Below are 12,500 nucleotides of genomic sequence, written 5' to 3'. Positions count from 1 at the left end.
GCAGTAAATATCAAAAAGAAGCTACACAAATAAAAATGTGAAAACACTGATAAAACATCTGAGAAAGAAAACAATCAAAGAAAGAAGAAAAAAGAAGAAGAAACTTTTCTTGAGACAAGCACTGCGTTTCTCCAACGCTGTTCTCTCTCTCTTGTTCCTCCTTCCTTCCAGCCACAGCAAAGCAACCAGGAAGAAGGAACAACTGGGGAATGTTGTGTGACCAGGAAGATATGAAATATAGCTGAAGGAATTCCAAACTACCTGTTGAGTTGCTGACGAAAAATCACGTAGTGTGTGACCAAACGTTTAAAAAAGGAAGCAAAAAAAAAAAAAAAAAGGCTTAAAGGTCTGATTGCCTTATACAGCCACCAAGGCAGTGAATTCAGATCACATCCACTGTGTGTAGGGCTTGGAACAGGGAGGTAGGACCCAAGTCCTCTCTCTGGAACACAGTCCTACACTGACCTGTTCTGTCACACTACAGGTCAACACAGTCCTACACCTGACCTGTTCTGCCACACTACAGGTCACTGGAACACAGTCCTACACTGACCTGTTCTGCCACATTACAGGTCACTGGAACACAGTCCTACACTGACCCGTTCTGTCACATTACAGGTCAATGGAACACAGTCCTACACTGACCTGTTCTGTCACATTACAGGTCACTGGAACACAGTCCTACACTGACCTGTTCTGTCACACTACAGGTCAAGGAACACAGTCCTACACTGACCTGTTCTGCCACATTACAGGTCAAGGTACAGAGTCCTACACTGACCTGTTCTGTCACATTACAGGTCACTGGAACACAGTCCTACACTGACCTGTTCTGTCACATTACAGGTCACGTGGAACACAGTCCTACACTGACCTGTTCTGTCCACACTACATGTCACTGGACACAGTCCTACACTGACCTGATTCTGTCACATTACAGGTCAGGACACAGGTCCTACACTGACCTGTTCTGCCACATTACAGGTCACTGGACACAGTCCTACACTGACCTTTTCTGCCACATTACAGTCACGGGAACACAGTCCTACACTGACCTGTTCTGTCACATTACAGGTCAACACAGTCCTTCACTGACCTGTTCTGCCACATTACAGGTCAATGGAACACAGTCCTACACTGACCTGTCTGTCACATTACAGGTCAACACAGTCCTACACTGACCTGTTCTGTCACATTACAGGTCATGGAACACAGTCCTACACTGACCTGTTCTGTCACATTACAGGTCACTGGAACACAGTCCTACACTGACCTGTTCTGTCACATTACAGGTCACTGGAACACAGTCCTACACTGACCCGTTCTGTCACATTACAGGTCACTGGAACACAGTCCTACACTGACCTGTTCTGTCACACTACATGTCGCTGACTGCATGCAGTACAAGCATGCTCACAAAAACAACACCCCCTAAAATACTTGTCATTGCTGGCTGTTAATTCTGACCTTTATCTCTTTGTTTGGAAATGGTATCGGCTTTGCTTTGTTTTTGTTTTTTGTATTGAAAAACTATGCCTGTTTCAATATGTTGATATATATCTATATCATTATTATAAAGGGAGGACATACATTTATTTCCTCCATCAAATTTCCAAAACATTTCCCGAACAAAAAAATGATTTCTGTGGTGTAATAGTATGACACTTGACATTAGAGAAATAATTTCTATGATCTAAGCTGAACAATTACTTCTCATAGTCATAGTAAAAAAAAAATACCACACCAAAAACCAAATAAAAAACCCACCTCTAATGATTCTGATCCTTGACAGGTGATGTCTGATCTCTGTCACTGTGATGTGATGTGATCTGTCACTGTGATGTGATGTGACATGTGATGTGTGATCTGTCACTGTGATGTGACATGTGATGTGTGATCTGTCACTGTGATGTGATGTGACATGTGATGTGTGATCTGTCACTGTGATGTGATGTGACATGTGATGTCTGATCTGTCACTGTGATGTGATGTGACATGTGATGTCTGATCTGTGTCACTGTGATGTGATGTGACATGTGATGTCTGATCTGTCACTGTGATGTGACATGTGATGTGTGATCTGTCACTGTGATGTGACATGTGATGTGATGTCTGATCTGTCACTGTGATGTGACATGTGATGTGTGATCTGTCACTGTGATGTGACATGTGATGTGTGATCTGTCACTGTGATGTGATGTGACATGTGATGTGTGATCTGTCACTGTGATGTGACATGTGATGTCTGATCTGTCACTGTGATGTGACATGTGATGTGTGATCTGTCACTGTGATGTGACATGTGATGTCTGATCTGTCACTGTGATGTGACATGTGATGTGATGTCTGATCTGTCACTGTGATGTGACATGTGATGTCTGAACTCTCACACGGCGACAGTGCCAGGCAGACAGCTGGGAGTCCGGCCAACACCCACCCCATCAACAGGACCGCAGTGCTCATCCCATGCAGAGACTTTGCAGTGGCCACACAGGGTGAAGTGGGGCACACCCATGTGCATTTTGCTTTTCATTATGTATCGATTATCATCATTATGATTATTGATACTTATATGTACCACATATCTCCGGTGAAAGACCAAACTTTAAGTGCTTTGCAAAACACAGAGTCATTTCCAGCTTTCCAAATTTCTTTTCAAAGGTTTTTGTCATGAATCAAAATATTCTACAGTTCTCACTCTGTTTGCGTGAAGGAAATTCTGAACACAAATTCAAGCTGGTGTAATGGCAAATTTCAATGTAATTTTGTTATTCCTTGACTGCTGCGGATGAGTACACTTGTCAGCAAAGGGCTGTCACCTCACAGAGATAAGGCACAGCTTACAGGTCAGGATGTCAGCGAAGGGCTGTCACCTCACAGAGATAAGACACAGCTTACAGGTCAGGATGTCAGTGAAGGGCTGTCACCTCACTGAGATAAGACACAGCTTACAGGTCAGGATGTCAGCAAAGGGCTGTCACCTCACTGAGATAAGACACAGCTTACAGGTCAGGATGTCAGCAAAGGGCTGTCACCTCACAGAGATAAGGCACAGCTTACAGGTCAGGATGTCAGTGAAGGGCTGTCACCTCACAGAGATAAGACACAGCTTACAGGTCAGGATGTCAGTGAAGGGCTGTCACCTCACTGAGATAAGACACAGCTTACAGGTCAGGATGTCAGTGAAGGGCTGTCACCTCACTGAGATAAGACACAGCTTACAGGTCAGGATGTCAGTGGAGGGCTGTCACCTCACTGAGATAAGACACAGCTTACAGGTCAGGATGTCAGTGAAGGGCTGTCACCTCACTGAGATAAGACACAGCTTACAGGTCAGGATGTCAGTAAAGGGCTGTCACCTCACAGAGATAAGGCACAGCTTACAGGTCAGGATGTCAGTGAAGGGCTGTCACCTCACAGAGATAAGACACAGCTTACAGGTCAGGATGTCAGTGGAGGGCTGTCACCTCACTGAGATAAGACACAGCTTACAGGTCAGGATGTCAGCAAAGGGCTGTCACCTCACTGAGATAAGACACAGCTTACAGGTCAGGATGTCAGTGAAGGGCTGTCACCTCACTGAGATCAGACACAGCTTACAGGTCAGGATGTCAGTGAAGGGCTGTCACCTCACTGAGATCAGACACAGCTTACAGGTCAGGATGTCAGCAAAGGGCTGTCACCTCACTGAGATAAGACACAGCTTACAGGTCAGGATGTCAGTGAAGGGCTGTCACCTCACTGAGATAAGACACATCTTATAGGTCAGGATGTCAGCAAAGGGCTGTCACCTCACTGAGATAAGACACAGCTTACAGATGAGAATGAAAGTCACCATTCTGCACTTGGACGCTTCATCTCTGGATTTCATTACTTTTGATCAGCAAAAGTCAGTGACACCGTTCCTGAGCACAGTAAAAGTGGTAAGAGCCCTTCAGACTGATGCTGACTGATCTCCCCTGACCCAGCTTCAGCAGTCAAGGGTCAACGCAACAGATGCATGGCTCCACTTCTGCAGACTGTTAGGATCCGTGAGGGATGGACGTCAACTGTGTTGCTAGACTCCTTCTTCTGTGATACCTGTGTGTTGGTCTTCGTGAGAGGGAAAGACAGACAGTGGGTGTGTATCAGTATGTCTGTGCCCAAGTGTGTGTGTGTGTGTGTGTGTGTGTGTGTGTGTGTGTGTGTGAAATATGCACGCATACATTTTCTTATGATACTATAATATCATGTATGTGAATACATGTACATGTTTATCAGTATCATCATTTAAGGAAAAAGGTCCGAGCTGAAAAACTCTGGGCACTGAATATGTCTGGTATTTTTTAACAGTTATAAATCTGAGTCTATCATTACAAAGATGTAAACCACTGAAATTCAAGCTCTGAAAATTGTGAAATCTTTCGGAGTCACATTCAACAGACAAATTTCAGTGATTTTTTTTTTTTTTCTGGCTCCAAATATCATTCCTGAATTATGAATCCTGTAGCATAATGGTGTGGTTTAAATGTTTCAGCAAAAAGATCTGAAAGTTGTCACGCAGCAAAAAAAGTTCAACACTGGCCAAGTAATAATCAATAGATGAGTGTCTCCTGTCTCAAACAACTACATCAGAAAGCACGACTGAAAACACTGTCGTCTACTGGAGGATAGCCGATACCTACATTATCAGTGCTTATCAAAGTCTTGAAAACGAAAACATGCCACGCACAGTCAGCCCCCAAGTCAGATGTCTGCAGGATGTAAGCACCACAGGGGGCTGTCCTGTCCGTGTAGCACTGGGTCAAGTGGCGCCTGTTCTGAGATCAGCCACACACGCCACAGAGCTGAAAAGCACACTAGTTTTCAGGCCTTTCATCCCTTCTTTGTCAATGCTTCAACTTCTTCTTCTTCTTCTTCGTTCGTGGGCTGCAACTCCCGCGTTCACTCGTATGTACACCAGTGGGCTTTTACATGACCATTTTTACCCCACCATGAAGGCAGCCATACTCTGCTTTCGGGGGTGAATGCTTGAACAAAACTCATCTGTCTTTTCTCAGAGTCCCCACTAGGGAAATCAGCAACAGCTAACACAGCAAAACAGGGGCAGCAAAGGATGCAGTTGTATCAACTCTATACATCCACAGGGACTGAAATTCAAAGGAAACTATGACAATACACATCAACAGGAAAAGTCAGTCTATGTTGTCCACAGCTGTCACTATGTTTGACAGTCAGTCGTTTCCGACTGTAACCATCAGAACAGCAGAGGAGGCAACTGCCATCCTAACTATCTGGGCTAGAATTTGAGTACAGTGGAAGGTGTCTTATCCAAGTTACATCCCCACTCTCTCAGCCAAGAGGGTTTTAGAACAGTCGGCGTTGTCGATGGTCTCCAAAGGCAGGCCAACTAGCCCCCAAGGCTGCAGCACTAAGAGCCGGCATGATCTTGTCTCTGGTTTGAAAAACCACAGTCCTTCACAACAGGCCAAGCTGTCAGGGGATTCCTACTCACTCTGTGGCAGTTCTCTGGATGCGCACCTGGCCAGCGATGGTTACGCGGCACACAGGGCAGGTGCTGACAGTGGGGGCACAGGTACCGCAGGTGACCAGGTGTCCACAGGGCAGGTAGACGATGCTCACCTCCCGGTCACAGCAGATCTTACACAGCTCCGGCTCCTTCAGGAACAGGTTTTCGTTTTTCAGGCGTTCCGCTTCTGGAGCCAACACAGAGAGTGACACTTTTGGACTGGATTTGCATAGCATTGTATTGCATTATATTGTATCACACTGTATTGCTTTGTATTTGTACTGTACTGCATTTGCATTATATTTGCAATGTATTTGTACTGTGTTGCATTTGACTGCTTTGTATTTGTACTGCATTGTGTTGTGTTGTATTGTATTTTAGTTTTGTATTTGTATTGTATTGTATTTTACTGCTTTGTATTTGTACTGTATTGTATTGTGTTGTATTTTAGTTTTGTATTGTATTGTGTTGTATTTTAGTTTTGTATTTGTATTGTATTGTGTTGTATTTTAGTTTTGTCTTTGTATTGTATTGTGTTGTATTTTAGTTTTGTCTTTGTATTGTATTGTGTTGTATTTTAGTTTTGTCTTTGTATTGTATTGTGTTGTATTTTAGTTTTGTATTTGTATTGTATTGTGTTGTATTTTAGTTTTGTATTTGTATTGTATTGTGTTGTATTTTAGTTTTGTATTGTATTGTGTTGTATTTTAGTTTTGTCTTTGTACTGTATTGCACTGTATTATATTTTACTGCTCTGCATTTGTACTGTATTGTATTGTGTTGTATTTTAGTTTTGTCTTTGTATTGTATTGCACTGTATTATACTTTACTGCTCTGCATTTGTACTGTATAAGTGCAGTGTATTGTGCTGTATTACTTTTGTCACAACAGGTCTGTGTGAGAAATTCAGGCCGCTTTCCCGGAGCACTGCATGGCGCTATGTTGCAGCACCACTATTTTCTCTCTTTTTTTTCCTGCCTGCAAAGTGTTTCTTTTACTGTCAAAACGGATATTATCTACAGAACTATGCCAGGGACATGTCCTGTTGTTGCTGTGGATTCTTTTGCGTGTGTTCAGTGCATGCTGCATTCAGGAGCTTGGTTTATCGTCTCATCCAAACAACAGTTATTATTCTTCTGTATGCAAGTGCGACAATACTGATTTTGGTGTGTGCGTTGTAATTGTGTGTGTGTGTGTGTGTGTGTGTGTGTGTGTGTGTGTATGTGTGTGTGTGTGAGAGAGAGAGAGAGGATCGTGTGTGAATGTGTGTGTGGGTGTGTGTGCATGCTAGCACAAAGTGCACATTGCATGTGTATGTGCATGTATCAGTCTGTGCGTAATTGTTTGTGCGCATGTATACTCCTGATTGTGTGCGTGTGTGTCTGAATGTGTGCACACAACACTGGTTCAATATTTAGCAGTGATAATGAGACAGCCTGCCATTACAATCAAACTGCTACATTCAAACTGATTCAGGCATAATAATAGTTACAACTTTTTCGTATAAACATATTTGACTGTGCTGCACATAAAACTAAAAACTGAGAAGTAAAACATAGATTTAAACACTAAAATCAAAACTAAACTAAGTAACCATGCATAGACATCTAACCAAACACTCAAACACTAATAAAATTGACATTCATACACACACACAAACACATCACACATGACACAACACTTCACTTGTCTTACATACTGATCAAATTTCAAAGTTTGCTCTCTTACCAGTTTCGGTGTTCTCATATTCTGCACTTTGATTGTCCATTTCCACTTCTGTGTCCAAGAGTACTGCAGAAAAAACACACATCAAACCATGTAAAATATGATGCACACACACACACACACATTTACAGCTGAACACAAACACACCCTCACCCCCCCCCCCCCCCCACCCCCCCCCCAACACACACACACACACACACACACACACTAACAATTAAAATACGATCACAATGAATGAGTATATGTAATACATACCTGGCAAATTTGTGGACGAGATGCGTTTCATTTCATCTTCCACATCACACATCCCAATCTGGAGATGTAACAAAAAGGAGTGAATTATTTGACAATGCACATGTATATATTGCAATGCACGCTTGAGTGTAAACAAGCATCACATTTGTCAACTGAACTGAAAACAAAATGTACCAGTCTTGGAATGAATACAGCAAGTACTTCAACACCCTGCAAGAATTTAATCTCTCTCTCTTCTCTCTCTCTCTCTTGCTCTGTGTGTGTATGTAAGTGTGTGTAAGGTGTGGTGTGGTGTGGTGTGGTGTGGTGTGGTGTGTGTGTGTGTGTGTGTGTGTGTGTGTGTGTGTGTGGTTGAGTTATTTACTATTTAAAATCAGAATTGGTCATGAATCAGTCACAATCTTTTTTCCTCTTCCTTTCTAAGATTCTTCTTTTCAAAATTCATTCTTTTCATGGATTTTGTTTTCTCCCTACTCTGCACATACAATGTTCAATCTGTAACTTAAGTTAAAGCATAATTTCAAACCTGAATCTCACATCAGATTACAGCTCATAGATGCTCTTCAGTAGTCATAACAGTTGATTTTCCTTTTACTGGGCTAAACATAAATTAAAATAAAAATAACTCCTTCCTTGTTCTTCATTGCCAGAACAAGGCCTAGAACCCTGGCCACTGGTGAACACTGAATCACAAGTCCAGTGCCTGAACCACCCTGCCGCCTCCTGCTCTCTGTAATGTGTAAATGTATCACTGCACAGAAAGCAGTTTCCCCGTCAGTCAGGCACTGGACTTTAGAACTGGTGTTCACCAGTGACCAGGGTTCCAGCCTCCAGTCAGGCAAGGCTTGATGTGCAGTTCTCCTCGCTCCATCCAGGTGTGAACTTCAACTGGGAACGGTTAAGGAGAGGACTCGGCCCCACCTTCCTATGCAGAGCCCTAGACACAGTGGATATGAGTTCACTGCCCTGACAGCTGCAAAAGGCTAGGTGACCTAACGTCTAATATCTCTTACAGTGAAAAGACATTAACTCACTCAGTACGGCCAGTCCTCTCTTCTCCTCTAAACAGACCCCTCGGATGTCCAGTGGGTGTCTGAATGACCCAACCTTTAGCTTCCGTCGTCAGAATTGTGGTATTCTTTGTCAACATTCACCTCTTCACTATAAGAGCCTTCCGCTTGCAATATTTTGATGGTAATTGGGGTGAAACGCTGTTAACATCGTCTCTTTCGCCGTTCGTATGGAGAGAGTTAAACAAAAGAAGGAAGGACATTTAGCAGAGGGAACCATGACTCACAGTGACGTTGGTGCGGGCGAGGGATTCCACAGCCTGCACAAACACCTGGCCCTTGTTGGTCAGCACGAAGGGGCACTTGGGGAACCAGCGGGCGTGCTCCACCCAGGGTCGGTCCTCCGGGTCCCAGCTCTTCAGACCCCCCCCACAGTAGAAACAGCGGCAGCAGTCTGCATACCCTGTAGCATTGTGTTGTACTGTATGTAATACCCTGCAGTATTGTGTTGTACTGTATTGCAGTATTGTGTTGTACTGTGTGTAATACCCTGCAGTAATGTGTTGTACTGTATGTAATACTCTGTAGCATTGTGTTGTATGTAATACCCTGTAGCATTGTGTTGTACAGCATTGTGGTGTATGTAAGGTGGTCACATCATTGTAACAGGGTTATGACCCAACCAGAACAGTAGAGGAGACAGCTGCTGTCCTAACTACCTGGGAATTGACTGCAACATTGGAGAGTGTAATGCCAGGTTACATCCCACTGTACAATGATTGCTTACTCAGGCATGTATAGCAGCATCACAAGTTATGTTGCTGTTCCTGTAACAAGGTGGGTTTTATTTTGAACGACATGGGGTTGTAAGCTCTGTGTCCACACTCCCACCTGTGAGGCCGGATGTTTGCACCTTGTCTGGCCTCTATCCTTCCACCTGTGAGGCCGGATGTTTGCACCTTGTCTGGCCTCTATCCTCCCACCTGTGAGGCTGGATGTTTGCACCTTGTCTGGCCTCTATCCTTCCACCTGTCAGGCTGGATGTTTGCACCTTGTCTGGCCTCTATCCTCCCACCTGTCAGGCTGGATGTTTGCACCTTGTCTGGCCTCTATCCTCCAACCTGTCAAGCTGGATGTTTGCACCTTGTCTGGCCTCTATCCTCCCACCTGTCAGGCCGGATGTTTGCACCTTGTCTGGCCTCTATCCTCCCACCTGTCAGGCCGGATGTTTGCACCTTGTCTGGCCTCTATCCTCCCACCTGTGAGGCTGGATGTTTGCACCTTGTCTGGCCTCTATCCTCCCACCTGTCAAGCTTGGGTGGTCCTACCTGGAGCATAAGCTCCTGATGACATGGCTCTTGGGGTCCCTGAAGCATGCAAGCCCCTCCCCCCCCCCTCCCCTCCCTCCACTACCATGGTAAGGTGGCAGTCCTTTGGCCACGTGTTGTATTGTGCTGTCTTGCATTGCACTGTTTTTTATTCTGTTGTGTTATGCTGTATTACATTTTGTCACAAAAAGATTATTCTGTGTGAAATTCAAATTGCTCCCCCCAGGGAGAATGTGTCACTGCAGTGCACTGCACCCATACTTCTTTCATTTTTTTTTTCTATCTGCAACAGCAAACTTGTAGTTTTACCAGTTAACAATGCTTTAGTTGCCATAGGTTATCCATGAGCACTGATTCGTAATTGTGTGCTGCATGCAAGACCTTGGTTTATCATCTCATCCAAAAGATGAGTAACAAGACCACTGCTCAAGGTCTCATGGAGAGGGGGTAGTTAAAAATCCTGGGCTGTGTAAATCTAGAACTTGATTTTGTGAACAATGACTTCCCACCACTCCACCACAACACGCTGAACAATGATGCCATGTGATGCACTGACTGTCGCTCTGCTCAAGCTTCTTCATTTTTTTCATCCATCATGAATAATAATACAACTCTTAATAGTTAAACGAATGAATGAATTATCACACACACATACAAACAGATACACACAAAAAAAAGCAGTTGTTGCTTATTCAATTACCACTGTGAATTAAAAGTCCACTTTGAGTTTGACATTGACTTTGACACAGCAAAACCATCTTCTTCCACACTTTCACATAGCCTGTTTAACATATGTACATGAAAAAGGTAACCAAGTACTAAACAAGTACTACAAATTACACAGCGTGATGTGTGCATGTGTGTCAGTTCTTGTGGCCACAGCCAGGACATAGGTAATACTCAATATATATCTTCTTAAAAATTATACACAAAGTAGATAAAATATAAAACTAACAAGTTGCTCATCTAACTATTCAACATAAAGATAATAAAATATGTACTTTGTTCCATGGATTTACACTAATTACAGCAGTTGAACAAGGTGCATTTCCTGACATTACTGCACAAAAATACCATATGATAGTAAATTGACTACATATCAATCAAATCATACACAAAACACTATATTCTAAAAAATACGTACCTGCATAATACAGGCCTGCCTCTGCAATCTCTTCTCTAGATTGTGAAATTGAAGGACCCATCCATTTGTCGAATGTCTCAAGGCGCTTGTGGAGGGTAGCAAGCCCTGGGCATTTGGGTCGCTGGGTGATGATGCCAAGATCACCGAATGTCAGTTTCTCAGCGCACGGGAAGTCAGCGTCACCCAGTTCCCCAGTGTTCTGAGGGGGCAGTGTCGTGTTGTTGGAATAGCTGCCTATCTCAGAGTCCACCATGACTTGGGGAGGGTACGCGCCCTCAATTCCGTCAGGAACACTGTCTGTCACCAGAACTTCTCCAGGTGCCTGAAGATCGGAGCTAAACTGCTGCCCCGATGGAGTGTGACTTGTGCCCTGAAACAGCTGAACTGCCGGAACGGAATCCAATGTGGCGTTGGCAAAGCCATCAAGGAAGTCCATGGGTAGGCTAGGCAGACCTGCTTGATCCGATTCTAAAGTGCCCAGATTTGTTAAGTCTTGAAGTTGTGACATACTCAAGGTGATATGTCCAGCTAATTCTGCTCCATTTGAAACTGTCGAGTGTGACAGACTAGGAATCTGCTGGGGTTGGTCCGATTCTGGCCGAGTGGAGAAGGAAAAATTGTGGTTCAGCCACTCCATGGCAGCCCCTGGATTAACTGGAGGAACTGGCTGGTTGTCTGAACACCCGACCACAAAACTGCAATTTGGAGCTAAACGACGATGGGTCGTCATCACTGAATCTTTACTGACAGTCCTGAGATCAAGCATAAGTCCACAGGCAAAGCACACAACCTGAAATTCCTCACAGGTACCAGAACGATAGAAACCTGCTCGAGCCATTTGAAGTGGCCATATTCCATCTGGGCTGTGAAAGCCACTAAATGTGGCATATCGCCTGAATTCGTTGTTCATGTCGCTCTGAAACGTTGACATCTTGGGAATAGTGTGTTACACTCCCAACAACCTGATTTCCGACAACTGAGATAGTCTCTTCCAGCTGTTCTTTAAAATATTTTGCCAGACAAATATTCTACGAACTTACAGAAAATATGGCTGACAAACTGTGAGGTGTATCTAAAAATAGCTTCGGAAATTTCGAGCAACTCTTCGCAGTGAATCAAATCTATGGTTTCGGGAAAAGCAGAATGAGCAGACAAACCAATGCTTTACATCAGTATTATTTCTGTACTTTATATAATCCGAGCAAATAATTTTGGAACAAACATCTGATATACTCTTTCTAGGAGACATTTAAGGTAGTTTTATTTATTTTTTCTTTTCTTTTCTGGTTGGTGAAACGGGACGGTATTTTGTTGTTGTTGTTGTTTCCCAACTGTGTGGTCTTGACTGCAATTTCACAGTTTTCTAATCAATGTTAGTTTTATGGCTAGTATAAACGTTCAAATCGCAAAACCCACTTTCCATTGCACAGTGAAGACTTTCTGCAAAACTGCATTGAATATAGCTAGTAATCATTATAGTCTCTCCGCTACAAGTGATTATTAGAAGGATAAGGGGGTGGGGGGGGGGG

General features: G+C 43.6%; 1 protein-coding gene and 1 long non-coding RNA gene across 2 annotated transcripts in view; one reads left to right on the top strand and one right to left on the bottom strand.

Annotated features, from left to right (window-relative positions):
- LOC143297750 (uncharacterized) overlaps positions 1-2,996 on the top strand; it is a 5,220-nt gene extending 2,224 nt beyond the window's left edge. The window contains exons 1-3 of the long non-coding RNA XR_013057306.1: positions 1-484; positions 527-846; positions 1,247-2,996. The exon at positions 1-484 is cut by the window's left edge and continues 2,224 nt beyond it. This is a non-coding gene — a long non-coding RNA (uncharacterized LOC143297750). The remainder of the gene's footprint in view (positions 485-526; positions 847-1,246) is intronic.
- LOC143297748 (E3 ubiquitin-protein ligase XIAP-like) overlaps positions 1-12,017 on the bottom strand; it is a 15,194-nt gene extending 3,177 nt beyond the window's left edge. Inside the window, exons 1-5 of the mRNA XM_076610204.1 lie at positions 10,972-12,017; positions 8,787-8,962; positions 7,490-7,547; positions 7,238-7,300; positions 5,495-5,696 (exon numbers count right to left, since the gene is read on the bottom strand). Coding sequence (XP_076466319.1) covers positions 5,495-5,696; positions 7,238-7,300; positions 7,490-7,547; positions 8,787-8,962; positions 10,972-11,902 — 1,430 coding nt within the window. The 5' untranslated portion in view covers positions 11,903-12,017. The remainder of the gene's footprint in view (positions 1-5,494; positions 5,697-7,237; positions 7,301-7,489; positions 7,548-8,786; positions 8,963-10,971) is intronic.
- Between the last annotated feature and the right edge of the window lie 483 nt (positions 12,018-12,500).

This window comes from Babylonia areolata, chromosome 23 (genome assembly GCF_041734735.1).
Source record: "Babylonia areolata isolate BAREFJ2019XMU chromosome 23, ASM4173473v1, whole genome shotgun sequence".
Taxonomy (NCBI): Eukaryota; Metazoa; Mollusca; class Gastropoda; order Neogastropoda; family Buccinidae; genus Babylonia; species Babylonia areolata.
This window is presented reverse-complemented; position numbering and strand designations above follow the sequence as displayed.